The sequence below is a fragment of the Halichoerus grypus genome, chromosome 2 (assembly GCF_964656455.1).
Source record: "Halichoerus grypus chromosome 2, mHalGry1.hap1.1, whole genome shotgun sequence".
NCBI classification, from domain to species: domain Eukaryota; kingdom Metazoa; phylum Chordata; class Mammalia; order Carnivora; family Phocidae; genus Halichoerus; species Halichoerus grypus.
The window spans coordinates 30,795,968-30,823,668 of record NC_135713.1 but is presented as its reverse complement, the minus strand read 5'-3'; the positions used below and the strand labels follow the sequence as shown (position 1 = coordinate 30,823,668).

The window sequence follows — 27,701 nt, the reverse complement described above, 5'->3', positions numbered from 1 at the left end:
ACAGATGGCAGAGAGGGAAGACATGGGTTTGGAAAGGAGAGATGGATTGCACTGAGACTTGGATATAAGGACAAGAACTTTAATCTGTATTTGTTATGCAGTAGATCTCTTTGTTAAATCAGGAAAACAAAATTCTGACTCAGATAAATTCTCCTAGCTCTATTGGCAGGATGAATTTGAGCAGAGATCGTTTAACAGTTGAAGAAAAACCTGTATTCCATGACAAATCAGCAACGTAGAGAAAAGATTTGCCTAAGCCAATATTACAGAGCAAATGGAAAATATGTGTTACCCCTAATGCTGTAAGTGCACTACTCTTTACCAAACTATGTGGGTATCAAAAAGTAGGACCTGACCTCAAAATTTCATTGAGTTGGGGAAAGAGTTCTATATGAATCAGAGGGCAACAATAGGTCGTGGCAAGAGTAGAAAAATGGTAGGCTGGTGAGAGGTCGGTGAAGACTCCCCTAAGGCAACACACCTTGAGTGGACTTTGAATGACGGGAAGGAATTCACGTAGGCGAAGGCAGTAAGTATTACAGCCTAGGGTCGCAACACAAGAAGGCACTGTGTGTGTGTGTGTGTGTGTGTATGTGTGTGTGTGTGTGTGTGTGTCCAGGGCAAATGGAAAAGATTAGCCTCTCTAGGGAAAGAGTTTCTGTCTCTCTCTCTTTCTCTAAATATACATAGATAGGCAGATAGATAGATAGATGATAGATAGATAGATAGATAGATAGATAGATAGATAGATAGATAGATGATAGATAGATAGATAGAGATACCTGATTAATATAAAATCAAGAAGGCCATGAAGTCTGATAGGGCACTCCCACAAGAATTCAACCATAAAAGTAGGTCAGTTACAACTAGTTTCTTACAACTCAGATTCTCATTGGACCTTTTTGAAAAGGTGAAGGAAAAATTCATCCCACAAAGTTTCTTTACTTCAAGTATTCTAAATATCTTAAAAAGTACTTATGTTATGTGTACAGAAAATACCAAAATAACACTGTAATATGAGTTGGCGAATCATGAAGGACAAGATACATGATACAAGAAAGTATCACTTTTTTGGAAACAGGAACTTGGGGTGGCGACGAGGCAAGATTAGGGAGGAATACTAAAAATAATTTTTAAAAATTTTTGGTGGAGAGAGAGGTGTGGACATACAGGATAGTTCTAGAAAATAGAGGGTCACAGGTTTGCCAGATTCGGTAGACATGTGAACAATCTATGATAAAATCTTAGTTTTATGCTAAACTACAGACAGTACTGTTATTGATCTTTTAGACATATCCATGTACCAAAAACATTCTGTAGTTCTGTTTCCAGATAGCGTATAGAGATACAAATGTTCAGCTTTGTAACAGTGGAGGCAACCCTGTTCTGTTTTAGGATCTGGACTCTTTATACTTCATGCAGCCAACACTTGTTTAAGGGCTTCCTATTTGCAGTGATAATAAAGTCCAATTTTTTAAAGACTGACATTAACCAGGTGCTATTGGATACTCCCTTTCTAATGCTCTTGTAAGTAGGCCATGTCACTTAAATACCAATGCCATCTTGGGGAGTGGCCCTGGTTACATTTTCATAATATTGCTTCATTAAAATCTGTGATTCAGTAGTTTTGCCTGATCTGAAAGTGGCACCATTGTACTCAGAAGATCTGATAAGTAAGAGTGCCACAGAACGTGTTTGGTTCTAGAATACCGAGGTTCATGTCATCTCTGAATTGCTTGCCCTTCCGAAGCGATAAAACTGAACGCCAAGTGAGCATAGCATTTCTTTCTGGTGTTTATGATATAACGTTGATTCAGAAATTTGGAAAACTTTTCAGGAATCATCATTGACGTTCTTTAATAACCGAATGTATCACAAGATGCTCTTCCAGATTGTACTATGGTTATAGAAGACTCCCAAACATTGAACATAAATATCCTTCATCTAATTAGTGATTTAAGTAAATGTCGTAATTTTAAAACTGTCTGTTGAAGACGGTAATTAAGCCCTTAAGACAAAATTTGCATCTTTTCATGGTTGATAAAAATAAGAAAGCAATTTATATAGGATTCCTTGAAGTAGTACTAATTTTGCTCTTATTAAACATTATTAATGGCAATGAGGCTTTCTACCCTAATCAGAAACATTTCCTCTAAACAACTTCACACCGATTGTGACTATTACGTGCTTGTTCTCTCTCCCCTGCCTGTGTCATAAGCCCCTTGAGACCAGAGGCCATCTCTTTCTGCACCGTATATATAGCATAGCATGGCACTTGGCACACAGTAGGTGTTCAAGAACCAATAACCAGATGGCCAAGTGAATGAGTGACAAGCTGCTCTCATTTGCAACATTGATTGTAATTTATTATAGAGTGGGCAAAATGCGAAGCTTCAGTTCACCTTATCATCCATTGATATAAGTAAAACAGTTCTGAGTCCTTTTTTTTAACTTTAAGATTATTTATAATCAGTAACATCCATATGTTCCTCTAGTTTATATCTGCTCAGGGCCTGAGAAAGGCAGGCAAGCTGTTACTGAAACTCTCCAGATGGTGTGGTCTTTTCAAGTCCTTGGGTTAACTTCTACCAATGGAGTATTCATCATAGCTCATACATCGATCTAACCCGATGGGTATAATCACCTGGCTAGTAATTATCGTAGTGGTGAATAGTTTTCAACCTGATACTTCACCCAAGGACAACTTCTTATTCTCCTTCTCTTTCTTTTTTTTAAAGTTGCCACTAAACTGTTTCCTAAAAAAAAAACTAATAAAAATGGAAGAAATAAATGAAAACTTTGGCTCAAGCACTGGATAATTAAGGTTATCCCTTTGACTTAACATAATTTCTGCCAAAATCAAAAGAAACCTGTTTTTTTTTAATTAGCATAATGCTGCTGTAATACGGGTAAGGATGTGATATCCATTAGGCTTTTTAAATGCCTAAATTGGGTTGCCAATTCATTAGTGTTCCACAGACCTCATTGGGTCCAAGAAAAACAGCCTAAAAACCAACAACAGACCATACACTGACCAAGTTTTAAAAAACCAGCATTAAAGATTTTTTTCAAATCCTAGTGACCATTTGATCCAAAATTACTGTTCATTTTTTAATATATCAAGAGTTTTTCTCAATAACTTTGGAGAGGTAAGTATCAATGAATGATGTCCAAGTCAATAGTTCAAAGTTTACAGTGAGCAGCATTCTATATGTTTTAGACGTGTGCGTGTTCACTTTGTGAGTTCTCTTAGCTTTTGAGTTTAATTTCACATGACTGAATTCTAAAGCACCCTCATGATTCTATCTCTAGCCCAAGGTAGACTGTAGATTTACCTACATTTTAAATATTGCTATCTGGCAAATTAGCTTGTCTCTAAGGAACTTAATTTAAAAAATGCAGAAAGGCACGTGTCACCCTAATATCACTATTCTAAATGCATAAAAAGCAGAAATCTCTCACCCTGCTCGCTCCCTTCTTAACCAGCATTTCCTTGGTACTGACCTTCCTAGTCTTTCAACTTATATGGAGAACATATATAAAATGGGGAAATGCTATATATTTTGCTTCAAACAAGGAGCTATAACGATGTGACTATTTTAGTCGGTAGCTGCCTTTTATAAAGGATATTCCTTTAGGTGGTCATATTTCAAAATACCAATTCACTTACATCACCTTTCAGAAAACTCACATTATGGAAATTCTGTTCTTAGGGTAAAATGGATCTTCTTAGAATGAAGGTTATAAGACATAATGGCCTTTGATTTTTTTTTTTTTTAAGCCACCTTTGGAACACTTGGTTTTTTGAAGTTTGAGGGTCACCAGGCATCATAGTTTCGCAAGATTAGATAACCTTGGATCTGACATTTGAGATTGTTAGACCTTAACCTTTCAATTAAAAGGCTTTGTTTCCAAAAGATTAGCCAAGTATTTAAATGAAAAACCCGGCAGTGTTGAATCACTCCAAGTGGCAAGTTCATGCAATGATCATACTACAAAGCGATGTGACTCTTTGATGCCATGGTCCATACTCAGATTTGTCACCACCCCAGCCTCCAAACCATTGCTCAAAACCTCAAAGTCTGCCCAGTACCGTCTAGACAAAATGTACCTCTGAAAATTCACTCTAATCCAGTTTGACCCAACTTTCCACCTTTCCCCTCATATCACCCAGCAAGGTCCTGTATTCTAGCCAAGCTGACATAAATATCCTTTACTCACTGCTATCAATTCCTCTTTCCTGAAAGTGTTTTCTGGCTAATTCACATTCCTCCAATCTGAAGAACTGAGTTTAATTCTCTCTTTTTGCTTGTATAATTCTTAAAAAAGGAGTTAAGAGCGTATGTATTAGACCTGTGGGATTTTTAGTGGGTTGGTTGACTTTTGTACTTCACCTTCTCTCCCGTCAGGTAGGGATGATGATACTTCCCCCAGAGAATTAAATGAGAGAGGTTTAGCATCATACATCACACATCACACCTGGCATATAATAAACATCCAATAAATTTAACTCATAAAAATATGGTATTCCTTCTGTGTTCCTAAGAAACCTGTTTAAGCCATCACCAACCCTGCACTTTCAATCCACTCTGCTCTCTTTTTATCCAGGACATTTATCACCTTCTGAAAGACTGTAATCCCTTTATGTGTTTCCCTGCTAGAGGGCAAACCCTACATAGGAATAGATCTTTATTTTGCTCACTGACAAGCTCTAGAAGAGTGCCTGGCACATAGTAGGGACATAGATTTGTTACATGAATTAGCTTGCATTCGGGGGTAAACTTCGTTTTCAGTCTCTAAATTACAGTGGTTTTGAACAGAGATTAATCACCAAACCCCATATGCTCTGAATAAAATAAGAAGAAGGAGAAGGAGAAGAAATTTTCAAAAAAGCTGTCAGTACTCAAAAGCCTTCTTAATCTTCTAATAGCATGATTTCAGGGCAAAATCTAGGGTAGCCAATGACTTCCCCTTTGTGTAGTCACTCTGGCTAGGCACGGTGTGAGATAGATGACAGGCTTTTCAGAGTCAAAAGGAAAGGCATTTGTTTTTACCCTTTTAAAAAAGGGACTTTCTTAGATGAAGGTGCAAATGTAGAATGGAACTTAGGGAAGGGAACCTCAACACCGGAGAGATTGACCCTCAGAAATTTTAATCACATCCACTTCTGATAGCCCTAAAAGTAGAACTTTGCTTATGTTAGTGGGACTAAGAAAATTTAGTCCCTTGGTGTTGTTTCTCTTACTATTTTCTTTGGTGGATTCATTATCTGCCTGCTTCTATAGTTCGTTAACGAGTGCATCCTAGTTTAAAAAACAAAACAAAAACGTTACAACTATAAACATTCCTAATTTCAGACTTTGCTGCACTAGAAGGCATCTGTGGGGTGTAGAAGGGCTTGATCATTAGTTTTTTGAGGATTTGTTTTAACCTCCTTGTCTACAATATTGAGTCTTTTTAATAAAGATTGGATTAGGAACTTAATAGTGGCTTTCAAAGAAGACTTGTCTTTGCACAGGGCTATAGAGTTCAGCTGAGGAAATGAATGATCTAATTACATTCTCTGATGCTAAAAATGCCTACTATTCTAAGACCAGAAAATAGCAGATGCCACCATGAATCTGTCCAAAGCTTCTAGGACCGGCTTGAGTTACATTTATTTAATGACTATAATAGGGATAATAAAGAGAGGCTACACATGGAGCACCAATCTAATCACTTATATCCATCCCACGGTTGCCGTAGTATTTAAGTGTCAATTACTTAGCAGGCACAGAATTTTGCAACAGGTCATTACTAGTTCAGAGACTAGATGAGATTGCTCTAAAAGCTAATGAAACATGTTGCTTAAATATTACATTTCTTATGAACCAGGGAAACTTCCTTTACAGTGAGTCATTGATGTTGACATTCCTGTGTAGGCTAACCAGAAGCCTTTTTGTAGCTCAATAAAAATAGGAATATCTCATAATGGACTGGGAGGTCTCGGTGAAAGCCCAGCAAAGTGGCGTGTGATAAGCAATCATTGCTACTAGTTCATCTTATGCTAGAACTATAGACCCAAGTAGCAGCCCCATGTTTTATCATCTTAAAAAATGCCCAATACGGATGGTGTGCATTTAAGAGGCCTGGGAGAAGGAAGAACTCTCATTCCATCTGCTTATTCTGGGAAAGTCTCCTGTGGTAAGTCAGATTTTTGTGTTTTTTTTTTTTACCAACTTCTTGCTTTAAAAAAAAAGGTTTAAAGGATCCTTGGGTCTCTGAGTGCTAGGCAGGTATATGAGTAATAACTTAATGCAAAGGAAAAACACTTGACACAATGTCTAGTCAAAGCTCTGATAAATTGAAAACAGAATATACTTCAGAAGTTTTTAGCATTACTATTAGATAGTAGTAATCTCGCTCTTAACTTAAATCATATTCATTTAACATGGCAGGAGTAGAGGGTTAACCAGCATTAGATTCACACGGAAGCTATCTGCAGCTGGAAATGATTTTGAATAACACATTTTAAAGGACACAGAGATAGATCCAATAAATGAGTCTTTATAGTCTAGAAAACCAGAAAAACTAGATTGTCCCAGTATATAAATTTATCATCTCAAATAAGTTAAGCCCCTTTGGGGAAGTAGCAATTCCTTTGGCACTATATGAATTGATGACTTGTTTAGTTAATTTATTTATTGCCTTTTAAAATATCCAAACTGAGTTGTTTATCAGGCTAGCAGTAGAGGTTTATAAGAAACAGCATATTACATTGACTATTACTTCACATAAATATAAAGTTAAGACACTAATTACTTCTTCAATCTTGTATTTCAATACAATAACTAGATCAATAGTATCTAGAATAGTAACTAGATCAAATAATAACTAGATCAAAAGTAAAACAAACAAACAAAATCATACTGTGTTTGGGGAAAAAATAGCACTTTTCTAAGGCTCCTCGAAGTCAGGGGTTAATGCCACCTCAGGAGCTTATCTTAAAAAGAAAAAAAAAGCAAATGAAATATTCAAGACTCAAGCGTTTGGAAATGTCCAATGACATAACCAGGATAACTTTCTTAGGTATCCTGTTTTTATGCAGCAAATCAAAACAACTTGATATTTTGTCCCTTCCCCCAGCCCTGTAATGATTTAAATGTCAGAAAAGATGATGTAAGAAAGCAACCCAGTAGAATATGTAAGCTAGAAAATCTTCAAAGTCACTTTTTAATTCCTAGAATAAACTTTTTTCTTTAAATCTGTACAGATTAAGGTGATATTCAAGGTCTTTTCCTTGTGTTCTTTGATTACTATAACTAAGGAAGAAGATGAGTAAGTTGTATCTTCATTTTGTAAGTACACTTAGTTCTCTGAAACACCACCATCCATTTTAATCTTATTGGTGGAAGTCACTTCGATGACTTGCCAAAGGTAGTATGGAAATTGACTGTCTGAAAGCTTCTTGGATTGGGAACATTGTTTAATGTTTGGGACCACATAGGGGTGGCTTTTTCCCGAAGGTTCTAGTAGATACAAGACTCCTTGAATTACTTTTCCAAACTTGCTGATCGTGCTTCATGATTCCTAAGGTAGATACCTAGCTGCGTTTGTGGAAGGGAGGTGATGACTTACATGATTCTAACAGGCATAATTTTGGTTACATTTACTTGGATTTATAGAGTTCATGAAACAAAACCTGTCTCACGTGCTTAGACTTCATAAGCAAAAGTCTGACATTAAGCGGTAGGCTTTCTAATTGCAATTGGAACTTCCTATGCTCATCTATCTGTGCTGCGCAAAGACCTTATGCAGATATTTCAATACAGTGGGACCATTTATTGTTTGATGTAGTTGCTTCAACTGTGCAGCAACTAAAATCCCAAATCTGCCTCCTTTAGCATGGGTTAATGTGCTACCTTAAAATGCACTTATTTATTCGCACTACTTACTTGGTCCAATACCATTTCCGAAAAGATGAAAGAATAATGACAGAGTGTGAACTTTAGCTCGACGGTACGTGTGCATTTTTGCCGTCTTGTGCTTACTCTGTAGCAGCTTCGTGGAGTATTTGTAGATATACACAGTTTCCAAGCAGGTAGTCTAGCTATTTCAGGACCTTTCTTGGATCCTGCCACCTAAATTTTCCACACTTGAGTAGTTTTAGTATATCACCTCAAGAAGCGAGAAAACAAGTTGGCAGATTCACCTTTCTCCTTGTCTACCAGAAACTGAAATTACCTAGGGATTTCTTATCTGTTAACCTATCTAATTTGGTCAGCAACCAAGAAATCAGCAAATGAGCCTGTATTCTTATTTCTCCCAGAAGAGTTCCCTGGCCTTTTAGATAGCATTCTGGAACTTTGTAAACTTCAGTGTGGTAGAGCACTGGTATCCAGAGGGGAGAGGGCTGGTTATCAGGTTGCTGGTACTATGCAGACCTGAAATTTGACAAATAAATAGAAAGTCTCTTTTTATTTTGTAAATGACTCTTTTTGTCTTCATCTTATTTAAAAGCAACCAAGTCGTTTCTAAGGGAAATCAGCTAAGTTATGAAGAACCACCCATAAAATGGTAATTGATATATCAAGCACACAGATAACAAAAAGTAGTTTTAAAAACATATATATTCTTAACCATGGAGGTTAGCAAGGCCACCATCATTCTTAGAGATGAAGCGCAAATGCCCTGTTGGAGGTGGATATCTGGCCCAACTAGAAAAGATCCTGTCAGACGTGGAAATATGAGCCAATGGCAGGTTTCTCGTGGAAGGTTAATGCCAACTCTAAGAGGGTGTTGGACACTAAAACAAAGGACATATTCTCCTGGAAAGGCCACCTAGAACCCAGAGATAACATATTAGGGTAAGATAACTTAAACTGATCTTGTGTTGTGTCTACACAGCTATATGAACTTTTTTGCGTAGTTTTGTCTACGTACAGACACAGAAAAAGAAGTCCCGCCTGTCCATATACAATTATGACACACACCACAGTTTGACTCTTCTGTGCTGATGGTACAAGGCAGCTGGATTCTCATTCCTTTAAGCTCTTCAAAACACAGCTTGTCTCTGAAACATGAGTTGTGGAAAGGTACAGAAACACGCAAACACTGGCTTTGAGGATTATATAAATGTGGGCCTCTGCCTGAAAAGGAAAACCACATTGGGATTTAATATAATTCAGCCAGGCTATTAAAGAAGAAACCAAATATCAGGCAATGTTTCTTGCCTTGGAAGAGGAAAAGTTTAAGATTACCTGCTTGCTTTTAAAGTGCTCTGCTGTAGTAGATCATAAAATAATTCTACTAGAGTCCGTGGCTCTTCATTCTTACTTATGTTTAAAATGCAGATGGTTCTAAATAACATGCCTTCTTTAGCTCTTCTAACGTCCACGTAGACTTTCAAGATGACTATTGTAACGGTACTAGAGTAGAAAGTGGACTGTGTTTAACGATTAGGATTTATATGCATAAGTATCATAGGTGAAGGGCTCAAATGAAAAAAAAGAAAACTATTGTATCCTGATGTCCACATGCTAGATATGCTGTACACCCATTTTGACTTAATTCAGGATTATTTCATATGGGAACAAGAAAGCACAACTTGATGTGTGTTCTAGGACACAAACTAAGATTCATTTCTATGGTTTATTTTAAAATTGGCTTTCATTTCGGTAGCTAACCTAACTCAGGAAGACTAGACTTGAAAAAAATGAAATACTTGCTGGTCAGTTTGGGTAAGTGTACGTATATGTGAGGGAAGACTGTTGAAAAAGGTATGAATAGTGTCAGTGTATTGGCCTAGGAATCAAATGGTACAATGACAGTCCTTTTCCCTCACCCCAGTTCATTAGCTTTTGGACTACTTTTTTCCTGCAAGGGTCAAGCATAATACCTGTTATGCATTTAAATGCCAAATTCAAAGTAAAAATCATATGTTTACTGTGTTTTTGTACCAGTTCCGTAATGCTTCTCCTCAAATCACTGCCCCAAAGTCTCTGAAATAGAAAATTTCTAGAGGCTTCCATGTTAGCAGTGGTATTTTTTTTATATTTAAAACCCTAAAATTGCTCATGTAAGTTGTTCGTTCTTTAGAATACCCTCTTCCCTTGGCTTTAGGATGAGAGGAAAGCAGACTAAAATATAGTATCCTACTTTCCCATTTAATAGTACACAACTGAGTTCTTCTAAATTCAAATTTTAAAGCTGATTTATTCCATTTGCCCATTCCAATTATCTATCAACACTTCAGCTTTTAAAAATCTTATTCCTTCCACATGTTTTTTCAGCATACTTTCTGGTTACTATCACTTCCTAACTTGAAATAGCAAACTCCGCAACGGTCCCTTTCTGTCACTGTCACTTCAGCATGGTGTCCCCAGCCTTATGACAGCACCTCGGTGCAGGCTACTCTGCCACCACCAAAACATGCCGGGTTTTCTCCACTGAAGCAAGCCCTTGGTGTGGAAGTATCTTCTTGGCTGGGTTAGGTGGGAACCCTGACATTTCAGCCCAGGTCTTTAGTGTAGACTGCTCACTGAATACGCATTCCTCAGCCATAAAGAGTTTTCCCTTCATCCCTACCGCCCAAACACACACATCTGCCCCATGTTGACCACTTTGGTCCATTGGCCATTTCCCAAAAATGTCTTGGCTTGCTCTACAGATTGACCCACCATATTGCCAGCTACCTTTGAGCCTAAAGCCCAAGGTGTATGGCCCCCACAAAAAGCCATATTATTCTCTCTCCCAGAACAACGAATTCCAAATAGATTTTCCTCAGAATTAATGGGAATCACTCATGGCTTCTTCCATAGGTGACTTGATAGCTCTCTAATAGAAAAAACAACAGCTAATAAGGTGGTTCAAGTTGGTACTTAATATTATAAACTTGACTCAAGGATGCAGTCATTACCTTGCCCATCTCTCTCCCCCACATGGCTCCTGAGGTGTAAGTGCAAATGAGACAAGAGCAGATAAGGAAACAAATACCACATTGTTAGGGGAACCAGGGCCCAGGAATCCCCAAATGCGGCACTCTGATAAATGCAGGCTGAAGCACACTGTACACTAGACCAGAAATCTCCCATTCTCTTTTCCATGTCAAGTTGTGTCTGCTGCATTGCCCTGCCCAGCTCACTTGAGATATACAGAGCACACGTAACATAGCTAGTTGAGCCATGTGCAGATGGTTACTGGGGCCAAGGGCACCATGGTAGAGTATAACCCAAATGATCCAATGCCAGCAATGTAAAACAATGACAGACATGATTTTCAAACCTCCGAACTTTCAATGTCACTTCCTTCCCTTTGTAGAAGTGAGTTAAAGGATAAAGTCAGATTCCCGTTTTTCATCTGTGTTTGGTCTAAGCTAGAGGAGGTGATACTCAAGAACTGGGGCGGGAGGATTGACTGGGGTGTGACAGTTGAGATAGGTATGCTCTCTGATGTCAGTTAACGCAACTCCAAGCCTCGTTTGTCCATGTGCACAAGAATTCCACATGGTCAAAAGACCACGGGGATATTCCAACACTATAGTCTTTTTTAGAGTTGAAGAAGTGTAAAGGATCTAGACTCAGCGCTCTGTGCATGTCTTTGTTCATGCCAGCATACTAACTTGTACCCAGCTTTCCCAAGAGGCAAGAGCATACTTTGATTATGAATTTACACTTTCTTCTTTTTCTGACTCTAAAGACTTAAGTACTCTAACTGAATAGTCATTGTACTGAAACAACTGAGTAATATGATTATAAAATTGAGCGTAAACTTAATACTTCAGTTCAACTTGTGAACAATTTCAGACATTCCTAGTGAACAGCTTGCATTGCCCAGTCTAGAGAATGGACCCTCATCTGGATAGCATTAAGCTCTCTTTTAAAGCTTAAGCTCTCCCAAATGCTATTTATTATGATGACTATTTTTTAAGGCTCCAGTAGGAGATATGCCTAATAAAAACTTATTTTAAAAACAAAATGGGTGTGGTGGATACAAAAATTAAGAGAGGGCATAATGAGTCAAAAATATTGAAAGTTGCCAGCCCAAGAAGTCAAACTTCCTGTCATGCTTAAAAAAAAAAAAAAGGAAAAGAAAAGGCCACACACTGAACAGTAGAGAATGTACTAAAATGAATTTGAATTCTTTGATCTGTGAGCTGCAGCTCAAGCCTAGCCAAATACTTTCTTCCAAGCAGCCAAATCAACATTAATAAGCCAGTTTGACCAAAAAGGACTCCAGCTTCCTAGGTAAAAAAGAATCCAGTGACAATGTATGATTAGATCACATAAAGTCCTTTTTCTGTTTTGGTTCAGAAAACATCTATGAAATGAAATTCTGCTAGGCTATCTTCCTGTTCTGTGCTTGCTCTGTCTACTACATGGAACGTACTCTTGGTTCAGTCTGTACATAATGGGTTTAGCACGGTCTTCTTAAAAAATGGTTTTTAAAAAGTGACACATATCATCTCTAGGAAGAGGACAGTAGAGCCTCATGTTAGGATCTAGATTTCTCTGGACACCAGCTCCATCCCAACCAGCTGTTTAATGATAGACAAGTTATACATTCTTTCTTGCCCTCAGTTTCCTAATCTTTAGTAATGAAAGGGTGTGACTGATGATTCCCTAGGTTTCTTCTAGCTCAAAGTCTAACCACTTGGTATTTCTTTAAGGGGACAAAGGGTCATGGAAGTAGATGGTTGGAACTCAGACTTGTTGGTACATTAGAATTACCTGGGAATCTTTAAGATATATTGGTGTCTGTGTCTCTTGCTCCAGAGATTTGGATCTAATCGATCTGGGTGTAGCATGGACATCTTTTTAGGAGCTCTCCAGTAAAAAATTCCCCAGGTGATATGAGGTAGACCCTCTAAACTGCCAATGGTAATGATGTAGGCTTGGATTTGACTCAGAGTCTCTGGGTGGCTCGGAGTAGATTCAGAAGCCCGAGTTGAACAGGAGGGGCTCTACCACGGGCAAACACTCTCACTTTTTCACCTGGGCCTTATTGGTTAAAGCACTACATCCTCCTCTGTGTGTCCTTGCTAGCTGTTTCCTTGTTGGTCCTCGTTGTTCTGAAATTGTTTAAACAGTTGCTGTGGAAAAGCAATGTTGGATGCAACATCAGACCACACAGGACACAGCGTGTGAGACACAGCTTTGATTTCATCAAGCTACCTTTCACTGAGCACTTTCCATACAGTAGGCTGTGAGGCTTCTGGTAACAGCTCTGCAAACTGTATTCCCATTTTACATACGTGACTATTAGATAAGTTGCCTTGAGGTGCAGAGCTAGAAAATGGCAAAAGTGTGTAAGACCCCCCCCCAAGCCTCAACCCTTAGCAGTTCTGCTGTCCTATGTCTACCTAAAATTAACTGTTTGGGGCACTCTTGGTCTGACTTGGTTCCAAAGACAGGGAAAAGCTTCTCGGTTCAGTCCTCTAGGTCCTAGAGCATGCTTTCCAAGGGTTCATAGCAATGAAAAACGCTCTCTGTCAATGCATAACTGGTGTAGATCTCCTTGACTCAGGCGTGTTTTGTTCCTGAGGCCCCCACCTTTTCTTTTAAGTGCTGACACTTACAAGAAAATCTCCTAAGGATTCCTTTTCAGGGTGCATTAACATGGTCTCATTTCCCCAATTAAACAGGTTGCAAAAATCTTCCTGTCTGTTGCACTGGGCCTTTGCTGAATAGAGTAAGCCTTCCCTAAAAGCATAAGATTCCAAACAGTTTAAAGGAGAAAGGCTTTACACCAAGTATCAGAAAGTTTAATTTCGCTGTATCATTTCTGGCAACATCCCTTATTCTCAAAAGGTTACTTGGGAAATAGTGGTGAAGGCAGCTTGCTGCCCTCTTGGACTCCGACATCTGCCTTAGAGGTTAATATTTCACGTGTCCTAATGCAGTACCTCAACTGAGACAGGCATAAAGTTCCAAAGGACAAGGGAACATATTTTCTGACAAGTACAAAGTACTGGACACTCTAGCAAAGATGTTTATGTTGCTTTGTTCTTGACTCTTCTTATCGCTCTTTCCTGTGTCCATTTTATGTGACTCTTTCTGGAAAGTTAACTGGTATGTTCAAGTCAGTGGGATGAGGACTTTAAAAGCAGCTTAGAAAACACAGGTTAGAATCAGTGTGATTTTTTTCAAAAAGATAAGAGCCACCAGCTTCTATAGGAGACAAGGGAACACAGATCATGTTTAATTTTGAGCCTAACGACTTATTAATGATTGATTTGATTTTGTCTTACTGAGTCCCTTAACTTACTCATAAAGTAGACCCATTTTATTTCACAGAACTGTCAGGATAAGTGTTTCAAGGGCTTGGTAGGTAAAGTGTTTGTCCCCTCCTCCTTAGCATAATAACAGATTCTCTACCATTTGTGGAATGGGGCTACCATTAAGTAAGTCCTTAAGTTATTCCTTTTACCAGCATTTTGAGACTGACCAAGCAAATTTCTCTCTGCTGTGTATAATAAGGGTAGGAAGATTGCCTGGGAGAGAGGGGGGACACTTGTGTCAGGATATTGTTGAGAACCCTGGAATCATTAAATACTAGCACTGCTGATACCCACACAATCCTACTGAAGGAAAGGGTGCCAGCAAGAATAAGGAGGTGCCAGCCAAACTTCTCCCTATACACATTAATCCCTATACTTGGTATATTCCAGGTTCTAAATACTAGATGTCTTGCATGAATCCACTTTAAGGGCTAAACAAACTAGCAGATTTTTTTTTTCTTGTGCAAGGGATATACTTGTCATAAGATGACTCAAGCAGTCTTCTGGTATACATTTCTCAGAACCTTCTCAGAAACTGAAAAAAAGATGTTGCAAGCTCCAAAATCTCTTCTAGTCATCTGATTCTTGTGCCATGGAAAGGGAAAGTTCCCGCATTCTTTCAGGGAGGTTTGTGTTAAGTCCAGAATCCAAGTTATGTATCTGTGCTCAAAGGGGAGCTAATTTTCTTGACTTAGCAAAGTTTCTTTCCCAACTTGTTGTTCTATATTAGGCCTTAAGAAAGAGTCAAGAATCTACAATAGCTTCAGAGCTTCCTCTCCTTCCAGCTGTGCCTTCTTGTTCCTCTCCTTGAGTTTCGGACACAGGAAACAGCCCACCACTAGGAAGAAGAACCAGCTAGGTTTAGATGGGGAGCTGTTTATGTGACCCTTTGAATATGTTTTTGAGCTTTAATTTGTAATCCCTGCTTTATGAAAACACCCCTTTCGTGTGTTTCCTGATTAATTTTGTGTTTTTTGGTCAGGAGAGTTAATGTGACTAAACCCAAGGAATAAGAAGGCTTTCTGGATATCCTACATCCACTTCTCCCACCTTATGAACACCTTTTACCTTACTAGAACTTTAAAACAGAACACAGAGATTAGTGCAATCTAGATAATTTTTTTTTTAAAACTGCCCCTAATTTGGGAAAGGAATCAAAGAAAATAATAGGGCACCTTTTGGCCCCCAGATACCTTTTCCAGGTCCAAACCCTTTCCAAAAACAATTTATTATAAAACCTGCTGAAGGTTTTATGAGAACAATGGATAATTCTGTAACACTGTTAGAATTATGCATTTGAGCTTTTACATGTTTAAGTTGATTATTCTCTACAGAGGGACCTGAGTCTAGAAGCAAGACTTCCTCCATCTACTGTATGTCAGATGGTAGCTTGGACATTTGGAAAGTCTGTGATGGGGAAGATTTGCTCTTTTAACCTTGGGAGAAAGGTAAATGTTTATCAGTCTGGTATATGGGATACTGGAAGAATGCTTTTACTAAGATCTTTCAAAAAACCTCTTTAACATTTCTTTATAAAGGAGTTTATCTCTGAGTCTTGGGACTTTTGAGGAGAGTCTACTCTCTGATCATTTCAGAGAACAAGGATACGTTTTAAATGGCACGGCCTGCGGTGCAGACCTACCTTTGGTTGTTGCAACCTGATATAGATGTGCATTTTCTTCAGGGAATTTATGCTAAAGAAACATTTTCTCTCTATTATTTTTTTTTTCTTCCTTGCCCCTTATAACTGCTCATTCCTAAACAGTGGAAGGATATAATTAAGGGATACCAAATACCTTTAAAACAATTCCAATGGCATATTTGAAAAGGTAAAGAGTCAAAAAGCAAATAATGCTCTGAAAGAAATGAAAAACTTGAGGTTGCTATACAAAAGTGAAAGGAAAGAAGATTGAAGATAAGAAGGGGCAGAATATTTAAGAATCTCACAAACAAAACAAAAAACATCTAAATCTTTGTCCTAACTCAAGGGAAACCACCACAAGACCAAGCAGGAAAGCTTCAATGTTATTCTAAAATTTAGAAGAACTTCATCATTAAAAAAAAAAAAAAAAAGAAGAATCCAGATCATTCCAATACAGAAAACACAAGCCATGGACGGGAGCATCGAGTTTGTTATGGGAGCAAAAGGTAGGGAGGGAAAAGGCTCATGAAAGGGGATAGGTGTCTGATGCATGCAGCCAAATAACCCCAAAAGGCTGACCAGTAAAGTAATTGGATTTGGTCAGGACACCCATCAGCAGTTGTAGTTGAGTTTCTGAGAGTAGTGTTGAGATGAACAAGTCCTTTGAGAGGAAGGGAATATGAAAAAGGAGAGGGTAGCAGACTGTCAAGTTTAAATGTTTAATCATGAAATGATCATGAGATGATGATTAGAGGGTTATAGGGAAGTGTTTTCCTTATTTCTGAGATGAGATCTGAGCAACTTATAAAGGAGAGGGCCCAGTGGAGAGAAGGTGAGGATGCAGGAGGATGCATGTCCTTGTATCTCCTTAGGTCAGAGCTTAGTGTCACCTCCTGATGTTGTTAACATGGGCAAATATCCTCTAAAATTGGAATAAATTCTCTGAAATTAAGAAAATAATTATTAGCTTACTGAAATTGGAAGTGTGGCTATGACTAGGAGATTTATCATGTCACCAGGAAACAAATCTTGGGAACCACTGAAATCAATCAAGGCATACAAAATAGAGGTGTTGTATTAGTGTCCTAGGGTGGCCATAACAAATCACCAAAAACTAGTCAACTTCAAACACAGAAACCTATTCTCTCTCAGTCTTGAGGTCAGAAGCCCAAAATCAAGATGTCAATAGTGTTTGTTCCTTCTGGAGGCTCTGAGGGAGAACCTGTTCTGTGCTTCTCTCCCAGCTTCTGGTGGACATTTGCAATCCTTGGCATTCCCGGTTTGTAGATATGTCAATCCAGTTTTCACTTGTGTATTCACATTACCTTCTCCTTTGTGTGGCTCTTTGTCTCAACTCTCCCTTTGCCCTTCTTTTATAAGGACATCTGTTATAGGATTTAGGACCCTCCCAAACCCAGGATGACCCCAACTCAAGATCCTTAATGACAATTACAAAAACCTTTTTCCCAAATAAGGCCACATTCAAAGGTTCAAGGTTTAGAATTTTGGACATATATTTTTTAAGGGTGACTATATGTGTGTAATAGAGCATCTCTGTAGCTAGTATGAGGTTTCTCAGAGGAGATCCATCAGTGTAACATGTGAGAAACTCTGGCTTGGGGCCAGACAGCCTGGGTTAGACCAGGTTTTACCACTTAGCAGCTGTATAATTTAAAACCCCTGTGCCTTGGCTTTCCCTCTGAAAAACTGAAATAATACTATATCATAATACTCGTGGGATTACTCTGAATTTTTTTGTAGTTAATACACATAAAAGGCTACTAGCACCTGGCACCCAACTAAATCTTGAGTAAATAGGGCTTTGAGTCCTCTGCTGCGTAAGACTTTAACCTGTAAAGAGACTGTCTCCCTGGCTGTCTACCAGTCAGGTGTCTTTGAGCACAATTAACTACTAAATCTCCAAATTAAATAATTCAAATAATATTAATCATACATAGATTTCTGTATATATGTGTTTTTCAGACTATTAAGACTATAAAGACCATTTAAAGGCTCACGGGGGGAGATATAAAGTATGCAACTTGAGGAAAGCATGTTGACATTTACGAAGCCAGGAAGGTGCAATGTAAGCTGACAGAAGCAAAAAATGTTAAGACTTACTTTTTACACTTTACATATCTAGATAATAACATACATTTCCATGTGGCAGACTTGATCCTTGAATTTAAAAAGCTCAAATAACGAGCCTGGGTGGCTCAGTCGGTTAAGCATCTGCCTTCGGCTCAGGTCATGATCTCAGGGTCCTAGGATCAAGCCCCACATCGGGCTCTCTGCTCAGCGGGGAGTCTGCTTGTCCCTCTCCCTCCGCCACCCCCCCACACACACACTTGTGCTCTCTCTCTCTCTCTTAAATAAATAAATAAAATCTTAAAAAAATAAAAAGTTCAAATAAATGGGTGCTTTAAAAAGAGAATTAAGAGAGTTTTTTGGGGTGGAAGGAGTATGCCAGTCCATGGGTGGTCTTAACAGGTTTATAAAACTATGAATGCCTGCTTCCCTCTGGTCTTCAGTCCATGTAGACAGTTAACGCTCTCTCAGGAGCTGTGTCGAAACTTTGACTCCTGGGAGGTGAAAGAACATTTTTGAAACATTAGTTCACTTCTGTGTGCTTACAGTGACTCTAAGTTTTTCCCTTTTTACCTGCCATGATACATAAGGGAGTCTTATGAGAACACATGGCACCACTGCCTTGAGGGGAATAATGCTCAATAATAGCCTAAAAGTATTTCCTCTCAATGAATTGCACCACAGACATCCCATAAACTCATTCTTCCCCTGATACCTGTAAATGTTAATGTCAAAAATCGTTGTCCTGTATAGGGCTTAGATGGCCCTGGAAATCATATGCAGAATCACAACATGTCAAATATATATATTTGTCAATGGGAATAAGATAAAATTTTTAACTCTATTCTTTTTTTTTTTTTAACTCTATTCTTGACACTGCCTTTACAATTAAATGAGTTTTTGAAGCAGGATTTATAATGTCCAATTTCAGATGCCAATCACGATCATCTCAGACTCAGCATCCAATGTATTTCTATTTTGCTAGGAAATCTTATTTTTGTATCTGTGACATGTTTTGATCCCTACCTTTAACACTAGATTTTTATGCCACAATTCCAATACAAACTACTTAGGTAGGTAATCATTAAATGTTACCAGATATCAATTCTTAAAGAAAAACCTCGTAAACACCCTCTTTCCCTTTTGGAAACTACAGAGGAAACAGTCCTACCCGCTCCTCTTCAGAGTTCAGTCCAATAGGGGAGAAATAACAAAATTAGTCTGTAAATCACGAGTCGCAAGCCTAGTAGCACACCGTCTGGGTCTGCTGTGTTACGATCTCATGATGCCTCTAAACTCTGCCCACAGGTGTCTGTCGTAGGTTATGTTCATTTGAGACCTCGGGGATCGCCTGGTGTCACTCCGTGTCTGCTGGTGCTGGAGTTCGCTGTCTGCCTTCTTGTCATGTCTAACGAAGTAGAGACAAGCACAACTAACGGGCAGCCTGACCCACAGGCTGCACCAAAAGCACCATCAAAGAAGGAAAAAAAGAAAGGTATGGAGACATCCTCTGGAGGCCACTGAGGGGAGCAAGTGTTGCTTACCTCTGAAGAAATGTGAGGTTTGAGGTGAACGAAGTAAGAGCTGGCCCTTGTCACTTCAGCCTCAGCCAACTCTCAAGTTCTCCTCAACAGGGAAGTTGGACTTTGGTAGAGATTAGCTTGCTCCACTTATAATAAGACATGTCTCTGAATCCTGTGATTGCACCAACTGGATCCCGCTGGGAAGCGTTCACGGTAGCTTGTTTAGTTGATAAACACCACTCTCAATTATTAGATGATTATCTTTCAGTAACCTGTTTACCACTTTGCTTTACTGAAGTAGCTGTTTTTCAAAAACTGACATCTTTATTTTACTAGACCTTGTTCTCCTGACCTGAAGTACCACTAGAAAGTGCCAGAGTCCTTAATCATTCATAGTTTGAGAATATGCCGTGGCTTGCCTGCCTTTTACTATTCTACTTTAGCTATGGAATGAGATGACTGCAGTCTTTTTAAGGAAAGCAAAAGAGATTATAAAGATGAGATAAGTATCTTAATGATTTTCAAAGGAATTTATTCATAATTTTCTTCTGCCTTATTGGCAGTTTAAAATGTTAGTAAAGAGTGTAGTAGTTTATTTTTCTTTCATCAAAAAAAGCACTATCCTTCTTATTTTCTCTTAAAAATATTTTTTAAATTATCGTGAAGAATATCCCCAAATCCCACCTCACACAGGCCCGTAAGTTTCCCATAATTCAGTCCATTTTGCACCTTTAAGAGTTCATTTTCTCTCCACCCCAACACCATATACAGTATTACAGAATACAATTTTACTCAAAGGAAGTAAGAATAAAGATAGAATATTGCATATTTGAGCAACTGTAATATAACCAATATGTATACTACTCAGATTTGGAGATTCTGGAACGTATTTGGTCATACCTGGGGATGATATTTAAAGACATTTATAAATTTTATCCTATTTTTCTTTTTTTTTTCCCCTCAGGCTCTGAAAAGACAGATGAGTATCTTTTGGCCAGATTCAAAGGTGATGGCGTAAAATACAAGGCCAAGCTAATTGGCATTGATGATGTGCCCGACGCAAGAGGGGATAAAATGAGCCAAGATTCTATGATGAAACTAAAGGTCAGAAGGGAAAGCATGCTTTGTCTCTATCTCAAGCAAATATCCAACAGCGGGAATTATATTAGAAGCTTATGTTTACCTTTATCTCAATTATTTGAAAGAAAAACTTTTCTAATCACATAATTGATCCAGCAATGCCTCATTTTCTGAGTCTTGAGTTTGTTTGCACATTGTGAATGCTGTTCTAGAGACTGGGCTTAATCATGTAGTGCAGGACCGTAGATGCCTTTTCTTTGGGGCACATCAAGTTTTAGATCCTGGAAGTATTCAGGTAAAATTCAGGTCTCTATTTGGAACCTGTAGCTCTTTCGTGTTAGCCCTTTGGGCTTTTTTAAAATTTTTAAACTCTAGTACTGTCACTATGTGAAACTAATTAAATAAATAAAAATTGTTAAATAAGACCAGATCTAGAAGGAACATCTTTGAAGATCTTAACCAGTCTTCTTGTCTCTACCAATGACTATTCTGACACCAACAGAATTAGAATGACTTGTCCAAGTTCACACAGCTAACTCATGATGTCCTGGCTCGATGTCTTCTATTTCATTCTGCCATCTATTATGAAAGGTGCCTAATCCTTTTGTAGATAGTAAACCAAGCTGAAAATAAAGCTGTCTTTTAAATGTTTTAGTATCAAAAGCATCATAGGGTAGTTTTAACTGGATTTTTCTTGTTTTCCCAATCTCATCAGGGAATGGCGGCAGCTGGTCGGTCTCAGGGACAACACAAACAAAGGATCTGGGTCAACATTTCCCTTTCTGGGATAAAAATAATTGATGAGAAAACTGGGGTAAGAATTCACTTTCACTGACACCTTTCTGACCACCTGAGTCTAACAAACAATTTGACATAAATCTCAGCTCCTGTTTTCCTTTTCAAAAGTCTGTAGGAAAAAAATAGTATATATTACTTCTCCAGAAGTAATAGGCATGAAAACAGATAGGGTAGGAGGTGAGGAGTCAAGATACTTTATTGAAATTTATTTTCTGTAATGGATGTGAACCTCCAGTCTATAAACACAGATGTGCTATAAATACCACTTCAGTATTTTTTTGGACTCCAGGTACACAGAACAAGATTAACCCTAACCCCTGGTTTCTGATGCTGCCATAGATCTATGCCTGGATCTCATTAATAGATTAGCTACATGCAAACTTACTGGCTAACCTGAAGCTAGAATATTACCTTTGACACATCTATCTTTTCTTTCTTCTCTCTTTTCCCTTCCTCTTCACCCTACAGATAGAACCTTGCTCATTTTTTGTGGTTGCTGTTATTCTGCATAGGAACAGTCTTACTTATTTTGTTTATTTTTTTGTAACCTTATCAAAAGACGATCAGATCATACTTCAGGTTCCTGGAACTTTATTTTCTCTACTCAACATTGTAAGATTCATTTACTTAAGATGTTGTTTGTAGCTCATTTTCATTGCTGTCAAATACTTTGTTGTCTCGAGGTACTGTGGGGAGACCTCCAGTTATTATCCATGCTTTCCTAGAGATGGCCATTATCTATTACGCAAAATCCAGTGGTCACATAGAGAGCCCTGGAACCCTGGCACCTGCTCATTCACCCTGCTGGTCCTCATCCACTGCTGTTTCCATTTTCCCTCATCTCTCAAGTCTTATTTTCCCAAGCGCATCAGAGAATGGTGGCAAGTTTCCTTAAAGCGTTCTCTTGTTCCCCAAATCTTCAAAGATACCCAATATAAACTTTCCAGTGGCATTAGGCATTTGGAAACAAAAACCAAGACACATTATGACCACCTACAAATATCCCTAAAGAGTTGAGCCCTGCCATGTGCTTGAAAGGATCAAGAGAAAGGGGAGAGGGGGAAGAGAGGAGAAGGCACTACGGAAACCCCTGCCCCATGTAACTCCTCAATAGTGGTGTGAACATGGGAAATACTGGATGCCAGCATTTGGTAACTTCCAGAATGTTCTGTGGATAATTGTTCCGATAGTACTTAGGATGGTTTTCTGACCACTCAGAGCCATTGTCAAAGGTTCCCCGTGAACACTGTTCTAGCTTAGTTATGCTTTTCACCTGAGTCTGACTTTTAGTTGGGAAAGTCGACCCACTTGGATGGTTTAGCAGTGTAATACCCCATCTTAGCTTTAGAAACTCTTGGTCTCCTGATCCTCAATCCTTTCTTGCTATGTGGTGTCACATCCTTGGGATGAAGACAATCAAGTATTAATATTCTAAGAAGTATTTTTCCCACTTCTGTTTTCTACTCTGTTCCTTTTGGAGCCCTTACTAGCAAGGATAAATGTAGCTCTAAACCAGAGGCAATAATTTCTTCCTTCAAATGTGTTGGCCTTTTCATATATGCCTAGGTATCTGATGTTTCATTGTGCTACCATACAGATTCTAGGTTTTATCAATAAATCATTTTTTTATGTTTCTTTTTCAGGTAATAGAGCATGAACATCCAGTAAATAAGATTTCTTTCATTGCCCGTGATGTGACAGACAACCGGGCATTTGGCTATGTGTGTGGAGGAGAAGGCCAGCATCAGTTTTTTGCCATAAAAACAGGGCAACAGGTATGCTTCAAGCCTTGAGGTATACCTGGAGGGGGACTTAGGTCAATGTTATTTTAGAACAATAGTGAATTATTCCCCCAAATCCTGAAGGGACTTGGAAAATTATCATGGTCCTTCTTGTTTTGTTAAATACTTATTTACTCTGTTGCCCTTTATGTATCTGGCGGTGGTGGGGGGGGGGTGGTGATCCCCCATAAACCAGGGGAAGATAGTAAAGAACTTTAAGAGAAAGGAGGAAAACAGTACTAATCAGAACTGATGGGGGACAAAAAGAAGAAAATAGTAATATTAAAATACTCATAAAGATGCTTTTTCTTCCTTCAGGCTGAGCCATTAGTCATTGATCTTAAAGACCTCTTTCAAGTTATCTATAATGTAAAGAAAAAGGAAGAAGAAAAGAAAAAGGCAAGTACTACCCAATATTGACTCTATTAAACTTAAGACTATATTCAGGACCATGTTTGAACATTATGTAAACATATGGCCTGTCTGGAGAGTTGGCTTCTTTGTGGCTCTTTCAAGTATAGAAATTTTAGAAATATATCATCTGTTCTTCTCAGTAGAGCAATGGATGGATGTTACAGTTAGTTGCATCGGATTTTCAGTCCCTGACTCTTGTCTTCTCTCCCCACAAGCTTCACATTGGTTCCAAAGGATGAGCAAGTTTAAGTTCAGAAACTGTATTCAAATCTAGTATTGATATGAAAAGGGCAGGGGAATGTAGGGCAGAAATAATATGCAAGACTCTCTCTTGCCTTGTGCTCATGAACCCATAGGTATATATAGAGATATATAGATATACAGATATTTAATTCCCTTTTAACTGTAGTTGTTAAGATCACTGAATTTGTGTCTTTCTTTTTAGATGGAAGAAGCCAACAAAGCAGTAGAGGTAAAACTGCACCTTTACTTCTTATGAATTACACACGTGATGTGTAGAAGTCCTTGTTTGCTACCTGTCCAGGCATGCTCCCCTCCTAGCTTATGATTATGTGTTCATGATCTCTCTGGCCATAGAAGATGTATAGTTGAATTATCAGTACCAAAATCATAACTGCTTAGCAAGCCAATACACTAGGAAATTACATTCTATAAGAAAACTCACCAGCTAAACCCTTAAATATTTGCCGTCTTTTCAGAATGGGAATGAGACCCTACTGACCCTTGATGACCAAGCTAACAAACTGAAATTGGTATGTATGTGATTTTTTATAATTCTTATTTAACTGAACATGGGTTTACTTCCTATAGATGTTGCTAATACCAAATCTGCATTGAATCTGTATGGAAGTCCAGTTATGACAACTATTGCCCTAAACATTAATATAACATTTATGTCAAGATAGAAAGTAATGTTTTTAGTAAACACATCTGAATCTAATCTACAAAATGTTTTTAAGAGTGTGGACTAGATGGATTTGTTTGGGGACATGTCTACGCTTCCAGGCCTAAATAGCCTAATAGTAAATCTGTATTAGTTAAATGAAAATCAAGTTGTGACAACAATATTCCTAAACCTTAGTTTAGGAAACAATTACAACAATATACAAAGTAATACTTTTTAGTAGACACATCTGAATCTAATCCAAATACTTTTTTAAGGGTGTTGACCAGATGGATTTGTTTGGGGACATGTCTACACCTCCTGACCTAAATAGTCCAACAGTAAGTGCCTGTTTTTAAATTTGCAATGTAATGAAAATGACATCTATAACTCAAATTGGCAATTAACCAGAAATCTTGAGCATCTCGTTGAAACTTGGAAGGTAACTGCAGATTTTTCCACATAAAGTATAACTGGCTACTAGAATAAATTTGCATCTTAACTTACCATGGGAACCTATCAGCACCAATTCAGATATATTAATTTTGCTTGGTGGTTAGATCTGAGCAGAGGACAGGCAGTGCAATCCTTCTTGATATTACTTAGGATCAGAAAAGGGCCTGAATAATAATCCTTGGCATAAGTCCCACTGGAAGGAAGTGTTTGCGAGATGATTAATTGTAAAACCACCTAGCCTCTTCAGTATTTTTCTATTTTTTCTATTGTGACTTAATAGCATAAGCTTGGTGTGAAGTAAGACTTAAAACAAATAAGATGCTCAGTTATGTTTAACCAAGGACCATCCTTGTTTAAAAAAGTTGTTCATTCTTTGAAGGACACTATAGTGTATCAAGTTTTCTAAATACTGATTGATCCATAACAACTCTGTGAGAATGGAGCAATATTTTCCTTAATAGGTAAGGATGTGGTGATTCAGAAAAAAAAACTCATTCACCCGAGAAAGAGGTCCAGATTCAGAGCTTAAGCACACATCTCAGACCTTCCAAAACAGGCCTCTAGTTAAACTACCCATGTAATTTTGAATAACTTCTTTTAACTATTATTTTTTAAACAGTTTCTTGAGTACCTGCCATTCACAGGGCACAGAAGTGAGTGAGAGGTACAGTGTCAATGACATCATGGAGTTTACTTTCAAGCAGGGAGACCAGCATTAAAACTAATCACAAAGCCTATTAATTGATGCTAATTACATGGTATTTGTCTAGTTTAGAGGTTCATGTAATGCCTCAAAGTAAATGAATTTCTGGACTTGACCATAAAAGATGACAAGGCAATAACCAGACAAAAAGAGCCATCAGTCTAGAATAATGAGTGGGAATGTCTGTCTAGGAGTCTCTTATATCAGGGAATTATCAAGCAAGTCTACATGACCAAGAAGGTCATAGGACTTAAAGCAGCAGCAGATAAAGGACAGGGTAAGTCTCACCTGCCAGAGTATTGCAGAGAATGGCCGTCCATGAACTTTCACATAAGATGCCCAGGCCCATGAGATGGGAAGGGGCAGGGGCTGCATACTCTCTTCTTTGTCCCCGACCCTATGAGATTCACGATGCATAACAGAATTTCAGAGGCCCTAAAAAGCCTACGATAGAGAAGAAGCCTGTTTAATGTTCTTTTCAGCAGTGAGCCCTGACTCACTTGTCTGTGGAACCTTTTATTCTTCGTAATGTTTGTTACCATCCTAAGGATACACTTGTTAAGAGACAAGATTAGATGATCCTGAAATGTCTATCCCAGCCCTGAGGTCCTTTTGATTCCTAGACAACTTTGTCCCCTCCTCCACAGTAACCCCCTTCCCAAAGTGAATTGATATCTGAATGATCTACTTTCCAAGTGTAACTGACTTTCAAACATGGATATTGAAAGAGATCAAAGCACTCAAGCTGTGAAATAGAATTCCAGTGGGATAGGCAAGGAAGCACTGACTGTTTAATCTGCTTCTGTAGACTTCTAGAAAGTTCTGAAAGAGGAAATGAAAACAATATGAGTAATCCTGAGTCTTAGTTATATTAGACTTAATGCATTCTAAGAATTTTTGGTTTATAGAAATAAAAGTGAGTTTTAAACTAACAGTAAATTAAGGTAATAAATACCATCAAAGTAGATGGTATCTGATAAGTAAGAGAATGCTAATGACACTAATTATGTGCTGGTTGGATTTTGCCCACGTGTTCTTGCATATTGACTCCATATTCATAGGTCACAAAACAAATTTATTTCTACTTGATAAAACCAGAATGTTTAAAAATATTCACAATCTTAGAACGGTTGCTCTGGAAGAGATGAAGAGAAAAAGAAATCTAAATTACCTGGACTTTATTACTGGTTCCCTGACCCATCTGTCCCTCCCCCAGCATTCATACAGAACAGTTTTATGCGTTTCAAGTAAAACTCATGTTACAAACTAAGTGGCATCCCTTAGAACATAATTTTTATTGGAAAATAACTGAATAATATTCTTCCATACTGCCACTCAAAAGAAAAAGAAGGAAAGGAAAAACCCAAAAGACATGTTCTCAGACTTTAAAAATGACCATTTGAAAGCACAGTTATTATGAGAAGAACATAAGGTATGAAGGAGGTTAAGTCTGGTACAGGGATGGGATCAGGGCCCAAAGCACAGTGTCATGCATATATAAGAGGCCATGGGTGGGCACAGGTGATGCTGAAGTAGAAAGATCCATGGGAAAAGGCTTTGTAAAGAATCTGAACTTGAGTTGGGTCTTTGAAGTGTGTAGGAACATAGGGAGCAGTTAGGCTAAAAATAAACTGGGTCCTATTGTAGGTCATTTTGAAAGGCTGGCTAATGAGGCTTATTTTAACATAGGGGATAGCAGGAAGCCCCTGAAAGCTTTGAGCTGGAAAGTTCAGGGATTCAGCAGGCTGAAATGGTTGGGAGAGATCAGCTTCCTGGAGAAAGCTAGGCTGTGGAACTCAGTATATAAGAGCTCATCTTCATGCAGACACCTCTGTGGCTGCCTGCTTCCTCCTCCTCCTGGAGCTCCTTACGAGCCAGGACTGCATTTCACCTTCATTTATCAGTGCTTATCTCTCAAGTGGTCAGATGGTGGCCGAGTGGATGCAGTGTTTGATGATCCAACAAAGAATTAATGAAGTTCTGACCTAGGGGGCAGATGAGGAGTCTCACATCATCCCACTGTAGTCTATGAACTAGACTCTTAATCCTGGATTA

The 27,701-nt window shown here is 38.4% G+C and overlaps 1 protein-coding gene across 4 annotated transcripts in view; it reads left to right on the top strand.

Annotated features, from left to right (window-relative positions):
- Window positions 1-27,701, top strand: part of DAB2 (DAB adaptor protein 2) — a 49,186-nt gene that overhangs the window by 8,295 nt on the left and 13,190 nt on the right. For 2 of the 4 annotated variants that reach the window (XM_036111113.2, XM_078066675.1), the window contains 8 exons: window positions 19,296-19,482; window positions 20,475-20,614; window positions 21,306-21,404; window positions 23,032-23,163; window positions 23,488-23,568; window positions 24,029-24,055; window positions 24,303-24,356; window positions 24,766-24,828. In XM_036111113.2, the coding sequence (XP_035967006.1) occupies window positions 19,392-19,482; window positions 20,475-20,614; window positions 21,306-21,404; window positions 23,032-23,163; window positions 23,488-23,568; window positions 24,029-24,055; window positions 24,303-24,356; window positions 24,766-24,828 (687 nt within the window). In that variant the 5' untranslated portion in view covers window positions 19,296-19,391. Of the gene's footprint in view, window positions 1-16,245; window positions 16,406-19,295; window positions 19,483-20,474; window positions 20,615-21,305; window positions 21,405-23,031; window positions 23,164-23,487; window positions 23,569-24,028; window positions 24,056-24,302; window positions 24,357-24,765; window positions 24,829-27,701 lie in introns of those variants that run through there. The other 2 variants (XM_078066677.1, XM_078066676.1) reach the window with 2 other exon arrangements.